Genomic DNA, 20,476 nt, shown 5'->3' with positions numbered 1-20,476 from the left:
TGGACATGACTTAATATGGCAGGGTATACATCAAACATTGTTTATAATATTCCTAACATTCAAAACAGTATATAAAAGTAATATAGTAATCATTATTTGTAATCTTTATTATTGTTAATTGATCAGTGGTTAGTGACAGACCTCTTCATAAATTAGAATTCTGACAGATTGTCCCTATGCCCAAGAACACCAAGGTCACCTGCATGAACGACTATCGCCCGATAGCACTGACCTCTGTCATCATGAAATGCTTTGAGCAGCTAGTCAAATCATTCATCTGCTCCTCGCTGCCTCCCACCCTGGACCCTATGCAGTTTGCATACCGGTCCAACAGGTCTACAGACGATGCGATCGCCCTGACTATGCACACCGTTCTCTCCCGCCTGGACAAAGGGAATACGTATGTGAGGATGCTGTTCATTGACTACAGCTCAGCATTCAACAACATCATCCCTTCCAGACTTATTTCCAAGCTTGTGGACATGGGACTAAGCACCTCCCTCTGCAAGTGGATCTCTTCAGTTCTCCTTGTTCAGTCACGCACAGCTCAAACCTCCTTGTTAAGTTTGCTGACGACACAATCATCGTGGGCCTCATCTCTGACAGTGACGAGTCAGCCTACAGAGAGGAGGTTGATACCCTGACATCATGGTGTCAGGACAATAACCTCTCTCTCAACATCAGCAAGACTAAGGACATGATTGTTGACTATAGGAAGCGTCAGGAGGAGGAGCATGAACCCCTACACATCAACAGATCCGAAGTGGAGAAGGTCAGCTGATTCAGGTTTCCTGGGGTGAACATCAGCAATGATCTCACCTGGTCTGCTCACATGGACAAGGTAGTCAAAGCGGCCTGGAAACACCTCTTCTTCTTGAGGAGATTTACCATGAAGTTTGCCATGAGTTCATCATCGGCAGGAAGTTCCCAGCCCTACAGGACACCTACCACAAACGATGCCTCAAGAAAGCTGGCAGGATCCTAAGAGACTGTTACCACCTCAGTCTGGCAACGGGCTAAAAATACCAAAGCATTCGGTCTTGCACAGACTGGACAACAGTTTCTTTCCTAGGGCCATTAGGCTTCTGAATGGACATTGATGGACATTGATACACTTCTCACTAGTCACTTTACACACTGTCACTTTCAGCTACTAGTTGCACTATCAGCAATATTACACTATTGTACTTCACTTGTCTTAGGTTAGTATTAGGTCTGTGAAATGATTAAAAATTTTAATCAAATTAATCACAGGTTTCTGTGGATTAATCATGATTAATCACATATTACAGATTTTCCGAATTGTTGTCATTAGTGTGCGTCTTTGATTTTGCGTGTGCTCAAGCACTCCTAATATTTTTAAAATATTTTCTTAAATATATTGTTTATTATCATTTGATGCTGGTAGTTCATGAAGAAAGGGACATCCTTAGTTTTTTCATTCAATATTTTGCATAATAATACATACATGTATTAATTGTTATCCAGTGAAATTAGGGATTTATATTAGCAAGCGGGTTTACGTTTAGCACTTTTGCAAGGCACTGTATTCATGTCACATTCTCATTGGGGGCTGAGCACCCCTAAAGGTCTGATCCTAGAATCGCCCCTGCGACGCACCATATAAGCTTGAGTTTAAATACATTATTTAATGTGACATTACGTACTGTACATGCAAGTCTTAGCTAAATGACTTAAATGTATGATGCACTTTTCTATCAGTCCTCCGACACCACAACACAATAGGCCTACTTGACGAGTATAACAGCGCAACAGCTCAAACACAGGCAGGGATTCAGTAGCAACGCTAGCGCTAAATAAGTATTTAGCTGCTAGGCTCCATGACGCCGGGTAAGAAGGGCTCGTGAAACTGCTCACCAAAAGAACGAAGGGGCACCCACTTGTCTGGCAGATTAAGACATGTTCGTAGGAACCTAGCGAAAAATATCCTAAACTTTCCAAGACTTTTAGCTAGGTTTATAGGTAGCCTACCTAGCGAAAAATAGCCTAAACTTTCCTAGACTTAAAGCTACGGTACTAATGCAGAAGGAAAGCTGATATCGCTGTCTTACTAGAACGTCGTATCTATGCGTTGTTGCTAACGTGTGCACCCAATGAATTCAAAATTTGTAGGTCGCACATGCGCGAGTGCTTGTAAAAAATGCTCGCACTGTCTCAAAAACTGGTCGCAAAATGTGACAATTTGGTCGCAGTCTGGAGCCTTGTCGCAGAGTGTGCATATCACTTTGGTTTTATTGGATGTTCCATCTTAGTTTTTTTGGAACACGAACTTCTCATCCAGAAGTTGCAGAAGTTTTCCCCCCAGTTGCATTGTTCATGCATCCCATGTAAAAAGTCTGGCGAGTAAAATACGTAAAAGTTTACCAGCCAATGGCGACTCGAGCTTCATGGTATCCGTAGAGCGCTGATGTGTGTGATCGTATGTGGATGTGTGACCGGACGTGTGTTTTAACGTATGTTCTCTTGCAAAACAGCTTCCTTCGCCAGATTTGGACATTCATTCTGGAGGTCAAATCAGATGAGTCGAGGAGTGTGAAGTATCCTGCCTTGTACACAATCTGGTTGCCTCACTCCCCTGCGCTCCAGCGAGAAGGTAATACTTCAGTCATCTACCTCACCCAGGGAGTCACTATGCAGCGATTCTGTCACCACAACAGAGAGACGTGCCACAGTCCATGAGTCTTTGCAAATTTGAATTAGAATTCCCTGTTTCCTTCTCAAGGCCTCTCAAATGCCTGCCTTACAGTCTTGTTGCATCCTGTCGCCATTTAGCGTGTTGTCATGGCAACAAGAAGCCAAAACTGGTTTTAATTCCAGATTGTGGGTTTTGAGGGAAGGGGGCTGTGAGAGGTGGAAAGGCAGTTGGGCTGGGTCCGTACGTTCAGGTGCTCCGCCACGCTCCCTATCACAGATTTCCCATGGCCCTCTTCAGCCCTAACCCACACATAATTACCTCGATCGGCGGCGAGGAGGATGAAGCTTTGAGAGATCTGATTGCCAACACTAACACTTGGTGGCGCTAGGCCCGGCGTGATACAACACTCCTTGTTTCAATTTCCAAGCATCTAGTTTTTACTCAAGCTTCCCCCTTCCTCATCAGAAGCATGGCGCCAACATTCATTTCCATTCAGGAGAGAAGAGACAGGCTCAATGATATCCAATTTATTGAGGATGCAAAGAAACTGGTTTCACTGGCACTGTAATCACATGCTACATAGAGCATGGCCTTATGGAGCAGGGATGAAAAATATATAATCTTACAAAAAAAATATTATGTTAAAAGAATTGTCCAAACCCAGTCATATTTCATCTTTGGCAATCAAGCCCATTAGTACCAAGCACAGGCAAATTGTAGAAATGCAAAAATAGAGAACCCAGACTGGTGTGTTAAAAGGGTTCAAAGCCTCTCGGGTCATATGACCTCTTTCTAAAGGGTGGAGGGCATAGGAGACTGGTCCACTCACACATGAGGGGGAGCACAAGGAGAAAGAAAGACAAAGAAAGAAAGAAAGGGTGGGGATGGTATTTATGCTCACTGAATTATTTTCTTGCCGTATAGCCCACCACCTTATGTCAGAGGTCAACAGGTATGTGGACTCCAACACATCTGCTTGGCACACCCAACAATCTTGATTACCATTCGTGTGTGTCGGAGCGTGTCGGTTACTGATTTATATAATTACCTCACCCATAAATACCTCCCCCCCTCTCTCTCCAATATTAAAACATAAAGACGGCTATGTTGATGTCTTGCATTTCATTATGTGAAAGCTAATGTGACCCTGACATGAATACGTGTCAACATCAACTATAGAATAGACACATCATATACATGAGTGGAGAGACACCTGGCTGTAATAGTCTAAGGAGGAGCATCCAGGTGTCAGCATCAATATCATTATGATTCTGCAGGCACCAAGTAGTAGTTACACTGTTGGGGGGGGGGAATTTTCATGTTTTATTGGACAGTTTGAAGTGAAGTGTGACAGGAAAGGCAAGGAGAGAGAAAGAGGGAAAGACATGCAGAAAAAGGCCAAAGCCGGATTTGAACTGCAGTAAGACCCCAGCCTACATAGTATACACAATTATCCAGTGAGCTACTGGAGCTAAATTATTTGAAAACCTTTTAGGTCCCAGCATGAAATATGTCAAGCTAACATATTTTTATTTTAAAAGCTATTTGGTTTACAAAATGTCTGCCCATACATATAATCACACAGCCAGTATGACTATCTTCATCTTCAGGTGCCTTAGAGGAACCTTAGCATGAAACATATTGATATGCTGTCCAGACACAGCCTACTTAGTATTAGGACAAGGTTCATCACTGTCATCACAAGGTAAATCCATATGTACTGTAAATACTTTAGATTGACCAGCAGATATAACAAACTGTATTCTTCATAGCAGAAATACTCTTTTAGAGATGGAGTGAGCAAGAGAGAGGTAGATAGAGAGAAAGAGGAAGATACAAACTGCTCCCCAGGAACAGATGCTGTAGTCTCTCTGCTCCTACCTTCAGAGTGGTGGGAAAGGGTGAGCAGGCTGACACAGGAAGCCCCTATCCCAGAGCCAAACACTGTGATGCGGTTGGAATCACCCCCGAAGTAGCCAATGTTCTCACTGATCCAACGCAGGGCCTGGATCTGGTCCAGAAGGCCATAGTTCCCCTTAGCGGCCTGGTCACCAGTACTAAGGAAACCTGCAGGAAACGTGTTTGAAAGAGAAGATTTGTTAGTCTAGTGCATTTTATATCATACTGTAGATCTGCCCAAGCAATACTTGTGATGATCACTCAATCATTTCAAACTACTGTATTTAGCTAACTTTTGTTTAAAAGGTGACACAAATTTTCACATGCGCAAAATGATGCCAAATTGAGTAATGTCACATATACCATTTCTGAAATTGTATGCAAAATGACAGATCAGCTGCAAGAAAGACAACAAGCTCAATCTCTCTGTCCTTTAATTCCATTATATGTCCTGCTCTGCACCATCTTTCTCTCCATCTCTCTATCATTCCATCTTCCCATCTCTCAAAGTCATCAGCCCATAGAGCGGACTTATTTGAGCACAACGTCGGTCAAACGGAGAGTGTTTGTGTGTGTGTGTGGCCACATGTCATCTGGCAGTTATGGGAAATCAATGTTCCTGCCATCCTAGATGACCACACATCATCAGGGATATTGACCATGAGAACTATACATTTCCAGAAATACCATTGGGGATGGAAAGGAAGTAGGGGGAAGTTAAGTGAAATATTGATGTTCCAAATGTTTATTTTCATTTTTTATGAGGATCACTTTATGGACTATCTACTCTCAATACAATTTTCCTGTCTTTCCATAAATGTTCAATCTTGCAAAAGTATAAGAGGGAGTCAGGTGGCTGAGCGGTTAGGAAATCGAGCTAGTAATCAGAAGGTTGCTGGTTTGATTCCCAACCATGACGTTGTGTCCTTGGGCAAGGCACTTCACCCTACTTGGCTCGGGGGAATGTCCCTGTACTTACTAAGTTGCTCTGGATAAGAGCGTCTGCTAAATGACTAAATGAATAACGGGAATCATATAGGAGGACCATGCAGCAGCACCAATACTGTATCTGTTTAATAGATATAAATACGGTTCTTAGTATTTATAACCAAATAAATTCAGGCGTGAACCCATTACCCATTTGCTGTCCTGAAGTTCAGCTACATAATGGGTGTGTGTTGTGAGTGAGTGCAAACTTTTCTTTCTGTGTGAAAATGTGCATATGTACGGTGTTTGTGTACGATAGAGGGTTGCTACCCAACCAGAGCCCGACAGGACTTGTCTGAACGGGATGTGTCGGGCTAGGTTTGGACAAAAATATTGAAATGACGGTCAGACTGGGGTCGGGTTCAGTCACGTCAGCTGGGCGTGTCTTCATGACATGGGAATCCAACTTCTTTTTAGATAATATAGTGTAAAAAATAAATGACCTGCATGTTTGTCAAACTCAGTGCTTTGGCTTACATTAGCTATATCATGCTTCCGTCGGATTTGAACGTAAAAAACAGAATGCCTGTCGGGAAAGGGTCGAGCTCGGAACCAGACAACGTCCCTCCGGCCCGCCGGCGGGTAGTAGCACTAACCCCCCCCCCCCCCCCCCCCCCTACAAAAATATTTTTAGACTGCTATACATGCCATATAATGTTGGAAAGCTACAATTTTTGTGCTTCTAGCTTCTATTGAAACAAAACATTTCAAGATCGGGTCGCAACAGCAAGTACAATCAACGGATTTGTCCGACCACCAAGATGTAAACAAAGCGAAAGCAAACAGAGACTATTCACTTATCAAGGCTCAGAGTTGTCCAGTTATGCAAAACATCCCAACCAAAATGGTCTGGTTACATTCCCAAAGGTCCAAACTATCTAACCAAGTCAAGTATTTCATCCAAAACAATGTATTACATCCATAAATAGTCATGATCTCTTGTTGCATAGGGATGAGTATTGATAAGATTTTAACAATTCCAATTCCTTATCAATTCCTGCTAATCGATTTGAATCCTTATCGATTCTCCCCTCTACAGCCAACTAGGTCTGTGCGTCCTGCACACTCGTTCTAAACAAATTTGTCAAACTGGCATTGACTGGCTCTGAAATGAGCTAATACCTACCATCTCTAGGCCTTTTCAGGCCTCGGTTTTTATAACAAAATCTGGTCGGAGATAAAAAACGTTCAGTTTCCTTGTGTTCAAGCTTCTATTACTCAACACCATTAGGACTTAACAACAGGGGAAATAACTTCAGTGTCACCTTTCAAAAGAGATCATTTACATGCATGTACTCCAAATGGTTCATCAACAGCTTTAAATGTACTTTGCGTATGTTCTTTAGGTGTTTTTAGGCACATTTAACAGGACTTTTAATAGGTTAAAACATTTAAATGCTTAGTTTAATAATGGATTAAAAATCGATATGCTCAGTTTAATAATGGGACATGGGAACGTTTGCTGATAACACATGCCCCCCGATAATGTGAAATGATCAATAAGATCAATACTAATGCAGAGATGGATTAACCAACGGGGCTACTAGGCCCAGGGGCCCATGAGCTCAGGGCACCCATAACCCAGAGTCTCTGTGTGACGTCGCTGTTATTAACTTGATATGTACTAGTGTATTGATATGATGATATGCGCCGTAGCTGGTATATGCTAGGCTTAAGTTGACACATCCAGGCCCAGGGGCCCGTGGTTTCTTAGGCCCCGTTTACACGGAAGAAAAACGCATATATTTTCATGCGGTTTGGCCTTTAATTTACACGAAAACTGAGGTTTTATCACTGAAAACGATCATTTCTAAAAACTCTGGCCAAAGTGGAGATTTCTGAACACTAAGTTTTTGTGTTTGCGTGTGCACAAGCTAAAACAGAGTTTTAGGTTCTCAAACGTCACAGTATGGGACTAAAAAAGCATCACGTCATGTGAGCGTCCTGTTTAAAGTAATAGGTGCGTTCGACGAAATTGCACGTCTGTTGATTCGATAGCGATTGCTGCCCTTGCTCACGTTTGCATTTTAGGTGCATTATTATACTTAAGTAGCCTAGTTTTAATGAATAAATAGTGGGTATATTGTTATTATTTGCTACAGAATGCTTAGCCTATCAAGATCAAATGAAGCAGACAGTGTACATGCTTCCGAGTAGCCTACCTTAATCTGTAGGCTAGGCCACTGTATTTACAATAAGTTGTTACGTCAATTATTAATTGGCAGCATTTAAGCCATTTAGAACATACTTTAAGGTGTCTTTAAGTATGCTAATTGTATTTCTTTAGGGGAAATAGGACGAAAATATGTGCAATGTTACATGAGCTATTAGACTATTATATTAAGCTGCTCCGAAATATAGGGTTAGCACTTTGTTTTGGCCGGCCGGGGGGGGGGGGACCTGACCTGCCCCCACTGCTAAAAAAAATCCTAGGGGAAACACTGCATCATACTGACTGGTTTTGTTATTTTCACTTTACATTTACACTTAGGCTACAGTTTAGTGCAGTGTAATTGTTTGCCGTGATAATTAAATGCTAGTATGATAATAAATGACCAAATCATACACCAAATCATACATCATGTTACATTATTTGAATGCCCCCCCCCCCAGCCGCTTAGTTCACTTGTGCCTTGGGCCGGCCCTGAATCGATTCACTGGGAACAAGAACCGGTTCTCGATACCCATCCCTATTGTTGCATCATTCTGACTTTGCTGATTGAAGAGACCAGTCACTCGTGCACAATCTGTTGTAACTCGGATTCGCTTTGTAATATTTATGACATCTTGGTATTATATTAGTATTATATAGGTAAGGCTTCATGTTATGGTCCCATTGTGTCTTCCAGCTAATACCTCCCACCTATAGGCCTCTTCTGCCATATGTTTGCAAAACAAAATCTAGGCAGAAATAAAAACTTTCAATGTTATTGTGTTCAAGCTTTGATTACTCAAAGCCAGTAGGATGTACAGCATTCTTGACAACAGGGAAGGAACTTCAGAGTGTCACCTTTCAAAAGAGACTCCAACTATACATGTACTCCAAATGGTTCAAGAACAGCTTTCAATTTACTTTGGGTATGCCTTGTTTAGGTTTTCTTGGATTTGATAGAAATGACAACAGGTGTAATACTGTCTCAGACTCGGATTGGGTTTGGACCGAAATATGAGGCCTGATCCACACTCTGCCTAGTGTATATGTATGTACACCATTTACTGTACATAGAAAACAGATTGTCACGAGTGGGACCAACACTCTGGCCTCCAGCCTGCCATCACTCCGCCCCCACATCCTTCTATTCCCCTGCTAGCTGACACACGGGGGGTGGGCGGGGTAAAGGCCATGGCCAATCACCGATAGGTCAGTGGTAATGACAAAGGAAGTAGGCAGGAGACACATGGATCAACAGATGGTCTCCTTCACACATGTCCCAGAAGATAACAGAGAAGAGTAGGAGGGCAGGAACGAGGGAGAGGCAGAGGGAGGAAGAGAGAGAAAGGGTGGGAGTGAGCATGAAGGGGGTATGGGAAGTCAGTGCTTGAGGGAGGAGAGGATGGAAGGAGGGAGTAAAGAGGATGACACAGACACAGAAAAAGAGAGACAGACAGGCAGAGAGTGACAGAGATGAGAAAGAGGGAGGATGGGATAGAGAGAAAAAATACGTTTTAAGAGAGAAAGAGAAAAAACTAGAGAGAACTAGAGGTTACAATTTTTTGGTAAATTTCAGGGTGTGCTTGCCTTCGTCGGTTGCAGATGGGTCAATTTATTATGAAACAAGCCAAACCCCCTTTGAAACAAGCTACTCTAACATTGTCACCTGCAGTATTTTTCAGATGGAATCGTGATTCAAACAGTACCATCTGCTAACTGAAAATATGCCCCAAACACGTAAATAAGCTTGATATTTATTTAGGAGGAAATGGCTAATTCAAAAGAAGTTTGCTGGAAGCGATCATTGTCAGTAAAAAAAATCCAAAAGCGATCATTTGGTCTCAGTCTAGAGCCCTGTGTGGAGAAGCTGAATTGTGCTACAAGCAAGCTAGCCTAGCTGCTGTTGCTAGCCAAACTTCCCTGAATGCGCCGGAAATGAATTTTGACAAAGTTTAGCCTGTGGCATTGAAAACAGTGATGCACCACACAAGCTTGAGTTTAAATACATTATTTAATGTGACATTACTTACTGGACGTGCAAGTCTTGAATTTCTTAAATGTATGATGCTGCTTGTACACCACGGCACGATAGGATAGTACATACTGTGCAACAGTCTATCCAGCCTAGCACATCTATGCAGATCGTATCCATGCGTAATTGCTATAGTGTGGTAACGTTGTGACGTAGGCTAGCACTGAGTTCCCCTTTGTTGTCACAAGGCACTTTTTGCCACAAAAACTTAAGTTCAGCCTAAACCGTGCAACGGAACGTAAATAAAAATACAAGCAACTCAATCGCTACCAAGACAATACTTTTGACACCGGCTTTGTCTATGTAGTCCAAATATTGAAGGATCCTTAGGGGGGCAAAAAGAGTAATAATAATAATAATATATATGTGAGAGAACAATGGTTGTGCTCGCCGAAGGCGTGAGCACACCCAATTTCAGAAGACTGTCTTGTTTCTCTGGTATTCCCAGATATCCAGAGGGTAACAGCTATAAAAGGCCTTCCTTTCAGCAACACAAACACACACACACACGAGCACTGTCGTATACATGTTTGTATAAACACATACACACACACACACACACACACACACTGTTACTCCTCTAAGGGGCTTGGACGTGACTCTCCCAGAATAACACTGGTTAGTGGAACAATTTTTTCTATAGTAGAAACACACACAGCGCCGGCTTAGTAAGGAAGACAAGCAGAGACAATGGAGCACAGGCTGCAGTATGTGTGTATCACCATAGACTATGCATGCATGTGCATTTTCCTGTGCTGTTTGCATGCGTGCATATCTTGAGTGGGTAAGTGTATGTTTCATGCTAAAACATGCTGTACCTACTCATGTTGTATTTTTGACAAGGGGATGTAGAGAACTGAATTACTCCAGATGAATATGCAGCTTATTGAATATTCAGTGTAGAATACAGTGCCCGCTCCTCTGAGTTAGCTACTCCTGCGTCTCCAGGCACGTCTGGCCATTAAACCTCAGAGCAGGAATTCCATATATTACTAAAGGAGACAGACACATACCAACAGGCCGCAGGCACCGTTTAAAAATACATTCAATTTTGCCGGTGGTTATATTTTAATTGGAAAGGTGGCAGCGAGTGTTTTCTTTTAGAAAGCAATTAAGATAGCGAGGTAATTGTTTTTATGCATCGCCATTTCTGATTTACATTTCTGTCAGGGCCATCATGTTTGTTTGTGCTTTAAGGAGTCTTGGGTTGCTGTTGTTACATGGACGCCTAGCTTGTTTGGTGTGTCTCAGAATGTATCATTACATATCGTTACTATTCTGACTGGTTTAACTTAAGTTTTACTGCTAATTGTGCTTATTATAGTCAGCTGGTCCCTCCAGTCTAAAGCGAGATTGTACAGTTCAATGTCCATGTACAGGCTTGAGATATGGCAGTTCAGTCGAAGTAGCCCATAGCTTGTAACCCATCTACTCTAATGCCTCTCTTATCATCTCTATCCTATTTTGTTCCCTCTGGCTTGCTCTCCCTTGCTACGTCATCTCTTTTAATTCAAGCACTCCCCAGTTAATCAGGCAAGGGCGGATGTAGCTAGATAGCTTGCTGGGTCATAGTCAAAAGGAAACATTTTACTTAAGTCAAATGCAGCAAGCCTACTGCATTCCTGTAGTAGCCTGAAGCGAGCAAAGCTAGATGAAGTGATTAAATTGTTGTAGATTGAGTGGCTTCATATAATGCTACACTGGATGGCTAGCTAATTAGCAACAATGCCATGGCAATGATGTTGAACTGCAAGAAAACTATGGTTATTTGAACTGATGTTTTTTCCAAGGCATCTGTAGGTGTGTGTGTTTCTGTGCATGCCAGTGTGTGTGTTTACGTTTGAGTCCTAGAGATATTAATCATCCTGGGAGCGTTGCCATGACATTGGACAGGTCACAGGCTGGCCATGTCATGCCTGTCCCTCCCATCTCCCCTGGTTGGACTAAACAACACACACAGCAGTCTGCACCTCCCAACAGCTTCCTCCGCCTCTCTCTCCCTACACAAAGCCCATCATCAGCTGTAAACTATGACAACATCCTCTTCCGATGGCGCTTAAAGTGACCTCAGTGAGCTATGAAGAACACAAGAAAATGTCAACAGCCACACCCACACATGGTCCCCCTTTATCTTCCCCTGACACAGTAAGACACGTATGACTATAGAGATCTGTAGACACTCCTGTCTAGAGGGAGAAAGAGAGAGTGAGTAGAGGAAGAGACAGAGGTGACAGATAAGTGTGTGTTGCCACATGTAAATCCAGGGGTAAATCACCCTTCATTAATAAACGTTTACTGGCATCCCCCCCTGTCAACCAAGCTAAATCTCAGTGATTTCCATTTGCCTGGCCTTTCTACATTGATATTTCTGTATTGATTATGATTTAAACGTCTGTTTCCCATATACGAGGGGCCATAAGTCTGCTGAGAGAGGTGGTGATAATAATCAGTCTGAACTTGGGGGATGGGGAGTTCGGTGGAAGTTGAAGCTTGTTTTTGAGTTGAACAGACAGGCAGCAACAGAGAAAGAGGGTGAAAAAGTTAGGTGGAGGAGTCGAGACAGAAGATGCAGAGGATGCGAGGAGGAAGAGGTACAGTAATAGAAGGTTAAAGTAGGAAGAGCAAGAGGAGGTAAAGAGGATGGGAATAACAATAATGACGCAATGGGTGACAACTTTTTTCCATCTTTCAAAGACTCTCTTTCTACTCATCTTTGTTCTGTTTCTCAAAAGTTCTCTTAATTTCCCCTTTCTCTCTCTCTTTCCCTTCTTTTATTTTCGCTCTGGGGGTGGCTGCTAACAAGGCTGTCTGTGTCCCCTCCTCCCTCTCTCTCTTTCTCTCCTTCCAAATCTCTCCTCTTCTTTCTGGGAGAATAATGGCCTCACACAAACTCAGCTTTGACAGCCTCCTAAGAATCCACCACTACAAAAGAGCCCAAAGTCCCTACTCCTCCTCCTCTCCTTCCTCTCCCATCTTCCCACACTGAAATGGGTCTCTGGGGTGTGGAGGGCAGGGTGAGAAGGATGGAGGGTAGAAGTCCTATTAAGGCTCAGTAGCCCTGCAGTCCACCTCCATGGGAAACGTTCCCACAGAACCCAACCTGCATTCTCTATTTTAGGGGTTATGGCGTTTACAAAAAACAAGCAGTGAAACAGGGGGAGTGGACGGGTGAAAAGGTGAGGAGAAAGGCAGGGTTGCTGGGGGAGGCGGGGGAGGCAGCGGAGGTGGGGATAGGGACTGGAAGGAGAAGGGCATTTGAAAGTGGCATTGGGTCCCTGTACTAGAGTTTGGCCAAATACTGAATCCACTGAATCCTACTCCAATCCTCAGTCCATTAACACAGTAAACACATTAATGAAGTAAACAATGTCTTTTAATGTTTTTTTAATTTTTACTGTAAAAAAAGAATAGGCAACATTATTCCAGGAAGACAAGTGGGAAAAACTATTTTGACAATTACCATATGACTATGTTTACCCTATCTCAAGATCCAATCAATATCCAAAATATTAGCCTTTTATATTTCTTGAATTTCTTCCAGATGTTTCATATGCAAACTGTACATGTAGCTCGACTTGAATCGCTTTTTTTTGACTGAAAGTACTGCCAAACAACACTTTTTCTGCCCACAAGTTCCGTTTTCACTTTCTCTCAGCCTACTGCATTGAATGGTCCACCTATGTAAACACCTTCCCGTAATCAACGGCGGTGTCATTATGTCGACCAGCGTAGCGAGCATAGTGCAAGTGTAGGGTTTGGGTTCAGGTGGAAAAAAATTCTAAGGTTTGGCCAAATCCTGGATTCAGTGCATCCCTACACTGTACTGTTACTCTGTTTATAACTCACTGTCCAGTGACAGAGCACCAATAGAGAGAAGGAGGGAGGGAGGGAGGGAGGGAGGGAGGGAGGGAGGGAGGGAGGGAGGGAGGGAGGGAGGGAGGGAGGGAGGGAGGGAGGGAGGGAGGGAGGGAAAATAGTTCCTTTTTGGTCCTCTGAACACTGAGGCCTATTCAGCCAGCGCTTCATCCTCTCCTTCCGGTGAAGAAGAAGAAGTGCATTAAGAGTTGAAGCCATAAAAAAGAAACAAGCAAGTGAGAGAAAACTCAAACTCGCCCCATTGCGTCAAAAAGTATTGGACGTTGTTGCAGTTATTGTATCTCTCTCATTCTCTGCCCGGGTCAGCTCTTCCTTCTCTGAGAGGATGTCTAGAAAGTTCAGGGGTTGTACGAAGCAATGATCCCAGTGTACCTTGTCACAGACCAGTAATGAAAGATAATATCAGATCACTCCAAAGTGCTCTATCCTGTAACATCTGAATTTAGAATTTAAGTACTCCCCTCAACAATGGATTGGTACAAACAGAATAATAGCATGACTGAATGCTTTCGCTGAAAGCCCTGTGGGACAGAACGCTTCCAGAAATGGACCAGTTCGTCCTGAACAAAGTTTTCATGTATAAACAAGAGGAAAAAGGATAGGAGAAAGACAGACTGACAGACAGACGGACGAACAGACAGACATTCTACTACACAGACAGACACTCCCACCATCTGTCTGTGTGCAACAAACCGTTGTAAAACAAATGTCTCTCTCTCGCTCGCTCTCACACACACAAACACACATACACGCACACAGTTCCTAAAGCCCAGACCTCTTACAGACAGACATGTTTTCGAGAAATAGGGATAAGAGACAGACAGATCAGTGTTACCGTGGCGACAGTTAGCCAGACACTGGTTGATCTATCTGTTACTCTAGGGACAGAACCGTCATCGGACTTGTCCTTGTGACCATCCAATCAAACAAGGTTGCTCAGACACGATAATACCTGGCCAGGCCTAGGGACAGGGTCAGGTCCAGAACAGCCCCGAGCAGAGCTAAAAAGAACTGTAGAGTTTGCATGTGTGTATGGACTCTCTGTATACATGAATCCTCCCTGATCAATCAATCACATAACCACTACACACGCTGTCTGCTTTTCATTCTGAAACCCCCCAACCCCATGTGTGTGGCAGAGGCAGAAGCTTATCAGTTACAGGGAAATGCTTTCAAGATAAGTGGCGGTTTGTATTCCACAGTTCCGAGGACAGCACTCTCCTTCTGAGAAAGAATTGGAGTTGAAGAGAGAAGAAAAAAAGCTAAAGAGAGAGATGATGGGAGAAGTGGATGGACAGAAAGAGGAATGTTTGCTGGTCTCAGGACACGCAGGTTAACTGGAGCTCTGGTCCCACTTGAAGAAACACAGATTGATAAAAACATCCAAAAAAACAAGGGACGTTTTTTTCCATTTGACTGATTGATCTCAGATCTCGGATCTGTCTCGTTGGTTCAAAGATGCAACAGAAGACCGAACAAAAACTCAGTCCACAATGTAAGGTATGAGAGGTCTGCGTTACTGTGGATCAGAGACAAGCCGTATCAAAGCAGGTTAGGGGTGAGTGAATGAGAGGCAGGCGATGGTGCTAAGGTAGGGCGTGGGTCAGGTAGATGAGGCCACAGAGGCGTGGTCATAGCGAAGTGAGGGGTGATGGGAGGTGATGTGATAGTGAGCCAGAGTTGTTAGGGTGATGGGAGGTGGGGTGATAGTGAGGTGGGGGTGATAGGAGGGGAGGGGATAGTGAGCCAGGGAGGTTAGGGGTAATGGGAGGTGGTGTGATAGGGAGGTGGGGGGTGATGATAAGGAGCTAGGAAAGGTGGGGAGACGGAGAAAGTGTGAGGTGGGGGGGTATCATTTGGAACATCTTTTAAAGGCAAAATTTAGACCATCTTCAAAGCATTGACTCTCCTGCAAAGGTCTGAGCTGCTCTAATGTTGTCTAATGTTTGTGGTGTGTGTGATTAAGCTTAATTAGAGACTATTAAAAAAATTATGGATGGAAAGAAAAAAAGAGGGGATAAAGAAAGGAAGGAAAGAATGAAGGTACAAAGAGAGAAAGTGTTTTAGATGGCTATATTCAGTTCCGTAAGCTTCAGTGCTTGGGCTATGTCTGTTTGAGAATACATGTAAGTGCTCATCCAATGATTGTGTGTTTGTGCAAAGCAAGAGAGTGACTGGAATGACTCCAACGTGTGTGAGAAAAAGATTAAGAGTTAGCACAGGGGCAAAAGTGTGAGAGTGAATGGGAGACAGTACTGCAACATTGTGTGTGTGTGTGTGAGAGTGTGTGTGTGTGTGTTATGGTGCAGTGAGGGAGGTATGGGCATTAATCAGAAAGAGGAGGGCTGGTTGTGAGGTGCAGGGAAGAGATGGATGGGGTGTGAGTGCAATGATGTCACCCTGACAAATGGGCTGGCCATGTTGGCTGGGACTTGCACATCGCCTCTCATTTCAATTAGTTCCTAGTACTGCTACTAGCTCTGTCCCCCCTACACACACAGACATACACATACAGTATGAACACACACATGCACCCAACATACACACATACAGTATGCAAACACTGACATACACATGGCCACAGACACACACATACAGTGTACAAAAAGACAAGACAACTCCCAAACACACGCCACACTGATTCCAGCCATAAACACAAATTCTCCAATGGTAGAACTCCGTAGCCGGAGTCAGTGATCCATAGGAACCGCTTCTTCAATTAATCCCCCTCAATTACAGCAGCGACACTAACTCTACATTCAAACCACTTACTCATTACAATTCATACTTCAAGCCAAACACAAACACTCACACCCACAGCAGGATCTACTCCTTTAGCAAGTACAGGCCTGGAGAGGTTTGCAGCGACAGGCAGAGGATGTGTATGTGTGTGTCATGCTGCGTTTGGAATTGTATTTTTTTCATACTGCGTACCAACCATATGTTTTCCCTCCATATCAATTTTATATGATTTGATATTAATATGGATTTGAAGTGATGTGATGATGGCATTATGATAGGTCGTTTGGGCTAATGGTGATAACAGTGTCTACTCAGAAAGGGACAGGAACCAACTGGAGAGGAGAGAAGAGGATGAGCGATACAACAGGGTAAGGTAGAATAGGAGAAGGATGGATGGGAAAGGGAAGAGAGGAGGGAAGAAAGGAGGAAAGGAACGAGGAGGAGAGGAGTGCTTTGCTAAACTTGGAAAGCAATGCTAGGTAGAAATTAGGCAGAATGTGGCTAAGCTAGGTAGGAACATGGCAGGACTTGACTACACTAGGTTAAGTGATGCTAGATACAAATCATGCAGGACATCAGCAGTTTAGAAAGCACTACTTAGCGCTAGGCTAGTCCATAAGGAGCATGGCAGAGAGGGGAGGCAATGAGCGGTGGGCTTTGACGGTCAACTCACAGGGGCTCAACAGCAGCTTAACACGAGTACAGCCGACTAACCTTCCCAGTCTCTTATCAGGCTCTCATCTCTCTGGGAGAGCACATCTGGGGTTAATACAAGCCCTATTGGGAGGGGGATTAGATAGGGAGGAGGAAGTAGAGGCAGGGGGATGGGTGGTTGAAATTGGATTAGTTAAAAGCACTGTAGGAGCGTTAGGTAGATAAACACAAACTTGCATAGTCAAGGACTCACTGACATCAGAACCCATTCATGTAAAGTACGTTTTCTGCATTTTCAATACTTTAGTTAATGTAATCATCCACATAGCAGTCCATGTAGTCTAACTGGGATGCTTTGCTTTAATTAAAGCCATCTTAAAAATCACGTTCAATCTAATCTACAGCATAATACCAGCAATTACACTCGTTCAACAAAGGCTAATTGGGCTAAAAGGCAAAAGCGCGGGACATTATTTGTATTTCAGATTTTTTTATTCGGTCAATTTCTGCATATATATTGACTGGATTATTTATTTCTTCAGAAGAGAGGTTTGTATAGACTTATATACTGTGTATGTCATGAGCTGGGCTTGCATTGTGACACATTTTCTTTTTTGGGAGAAACGCTTGCACTGACAACATGCAGAGAACAATCTTTTAATGAACAGTAACTATTTGTGTGTGTGTATGTGTTTAAAGGTGAGCCACTTGTACTCCACTACCTTGAAAGGATGACTAGGGACAGGGTCAGGTACCATTTCCATGCAGAGCCCTCGTTAATGAGCAGCTGGTTGATCCCACCTTCATTTAATTTCCATCTTCCTCCTTTTAATCTACTGACAATACATATTCTAGCTCTTTCTTAATTTTTCTCTCTGTTATCTTTTTCTATCCCTCCTCTCACTCAACCACTCCCTCTACTCTGTCAGCTCCCCCTTGTAGCTCTGCATTATTTCTCTCTACCTCCCCCCCACACCCTTGACCCACCCTTTCTACCAGTAACAGGTTAGATGAGACTGTCCGTTTCATTTTAGCCCTCTGCCTCTCCCTGGGGATAGCTCTGTGCTGGGTGGCCGGGCCAGGCCAGCGGAGATGCCAGGATTGTGGGCTCTGTTTGTTTCCCCTCCACAACGTCCAGATCTGGCTGACAGCTCGGTTGTGGTGCCATGGCCCCTTAGGGATAACCGTCAGATAGAATGTCACCCCACCTTTGTTCCACGTCACCCAATAGGGAGTTTGGATGCACTTTCCATGCACCTCAGGACCCAGGGCCAGGCCAAAGAGGTGGGGGTGGAATGAGAGGGACGGAGGGAGAGAAAATAAAAGAAAAAGATAGAGATAGAGGGGAGAGAAACACAGGTACAGAAAGAGGTAGAGTGAAAGAGAGAAGGAAGAGAGATGGTTAGCGATACACCAGTACAGAGACAGAGAGAAGGATATAGAGACCAAGTGAGAGTGACTGACAGATTATGAGAAATAGAAAGACAGCAAGGTAAAGTAAGAGACAGAGAAAGCAAGAGAGCAGTTAGGGAGAGACACAAAAAGAGGGGTATCTGGTGCTGTGAACTGTGAAAAAGAGAGAGCGATAGATAGTGATAAAGACAGGAGAGATAGCGGTGTATTTGGTACTGTGAAATTTGTGTGAGAGAGAACCAGAGAGAGGAGAGACGTGAGTGACAGGAGTGTGCGTGTGTGTGTGTGGCACCGTGAACTGTGCCGCATGGTGCCACAGCCTCTCTGTTCTCCTTCTGCTCATCATTTAATCTTCATCAACAACATGAAGTTTGATAAGAGATTAGATTAGAACTGGGGCCTTCAGCTTTTGAGCCACATGATTAAACGCTGAATAAATCAGCCATACGGTTCAACGGTGCTGCTAATTGTGCATTACACAAACTGTTGTGAGACGTGTCTGATTGGTTGCCTGCTTGCACTCAGCACAACTCAGTTAGCTGGCCTTTTAAACTACCACAACCACCAGGAACTCTTCACATCCTCTTTGCAGTGTAGCACAGTGAGAAAAGGAGAGAAAGACAGATAAGTAGAGAAAACATGAAGAGAGACAGCAAGAGAGAGAGAGAGCTGGCGTGCCCCTCTGTGCCAGAATCTGGGATTCTTCTCCTAATCAAGACAGAGAGAGCAGCGACTGGTCGTCTCGCTGTCGAGTGCCGGGTCACCTGACGCTGCCTCATTTGCTGAGCTCTAACCCTCCCACATGCATCTCACGCATCCTCCTCCTCTCCACTCCACTGCTCTGACAACTCCACCCAGACTTCTCCCCTCCATGAATAAAAGGGATAGGTTCTCTCTCTGGTAACTCGATTACCTACGACATCCCTGCTTTAAGTGCATGCTGACAAAGCAAAATACAAAGAGGAGGTGTATTGTCAGGTGAATTGTCACTGTGCTTATACATAAGAACCTCTTACCAACCACTCTCCTTCTCTTCTCTCCAAGGGCATATCTATGCTTTTTATTGGATGATGAACATTTATGCTCCAGAGGTCTGTCAGTCACTTCATGTAGGTTCAATCCCACTAGCTATCTACCATCGAATTGAGTTTCACGCACATGGTTTCACTGTGTACCATGAAGCCGCTTACAAGAAAAATAACTACTGAGTGGGCCTGACCATCTATCTGCACTTAATGTGGGCTAAAGGGAATTATCCTTCACAACACAAAAGAACCACAAGCTATTGTGTGTCATCAGCCTATGGCTCAAATCCCTCGCTGCAAAATATTTTATTTTTTACTGTTGCTTGCTCTTCTAAAGGTACACTTGCACTTATAGCAATTCATTTTGTTTAATTGTAACTTGCTTAACAACATACTCTTATAGTTCTCCCCTTTGACACTTATTTTTGGTTGTGCACAATATGTGCTTCATGTTTTGGCTACCCACAATATTTTTTGGGGCTATCTTTTTATTATTATCAGTGACCTTTGCATTTTGTAAAGCTCTCTCTTGGAAGTCGCCTTGGATAAAAATGTCTGCTAAATGAATAAATGTAAATAGTTAATTGTGTGCATGCTGGTATTTGTGACAATGGTGACCAGGACCAGATCAAGCCTGGAGAAATAAACGTGAATTAAAAGACAAAGATATATAAGTTAGCGGAACCAATAGTTTTACAGCTGTGTATTCTGGTTCCCCAAAAATATCCCAGATGTACTCTTTTGGTCATCAAAGGTTCTGCTATGTGACATGACACTCTTTAATCCATTCACACATGTGCACATACACACACATACATCCCAACTATTATCGGCAGATTTTCTGGCAGCATAGGGGATGGAGGCTGGAGGATGGAGATGACTGGGCAGTTTCAGAGCAACACACTGGCTTAAACTTCCATGAACCTTGAATCTTTTAATCTCTGCTCATGTTCATGCCATCTCTGCTCTCCTCACCTTTCTTCCTGTCTCCCTTGTTTCTTGCCCCTCACATCTTCCCCTCGGGGCTTGTAGGGCTGACT

At 43.5% G+C, this 20,476-nt stretch overlaps 1 protein-coding gene across 3 annotated transcripts in view; it reads right to left on the bottom strand.

Annotated features, from left to right (window-relative positions):
- The window catches only part of nlgn3a (neuroligin 3a), a 203,250-nt gene that overhangs the window by 116,406 nt on the left and 66,368 nt on the right, over positions 1 to 20,476 (bottom strand). For all 3 annotated transcript variants that reach the window (XM_084697319.1, XM_084697321.1, XM_084697320.1), the window contains one exon: positions 4,538 to 4,723. In XM_084697319.1, coding sequence (XP_084553445.1) covers positions 4,538 to 4,723 — 186 coding nt within the window. The remainder of the gene's footprint in view (positions 1 to 4,537; positions 4,724 to 20,476) is intronic.

Source organism: Hypomesus nipponensis, chromosome 1, assembly GCF_054491055.1.
Source record: "Hypomesus nipponensis isolate SF chromosome 1, ASM5449105v1, whole genome shotgun sequence".
In the NCBI taxonomy this organism is placed as follows: domain Eukaryota; kingdom Metazoa; phylum Chordata; class Actinopteri; order Osmeriformes; family Osmeridae; genus Hypomesus; species Hypomesus nipponensis.
This window is presented reverse-complemented; position numbering and strand designations above follow the sequence as displayed.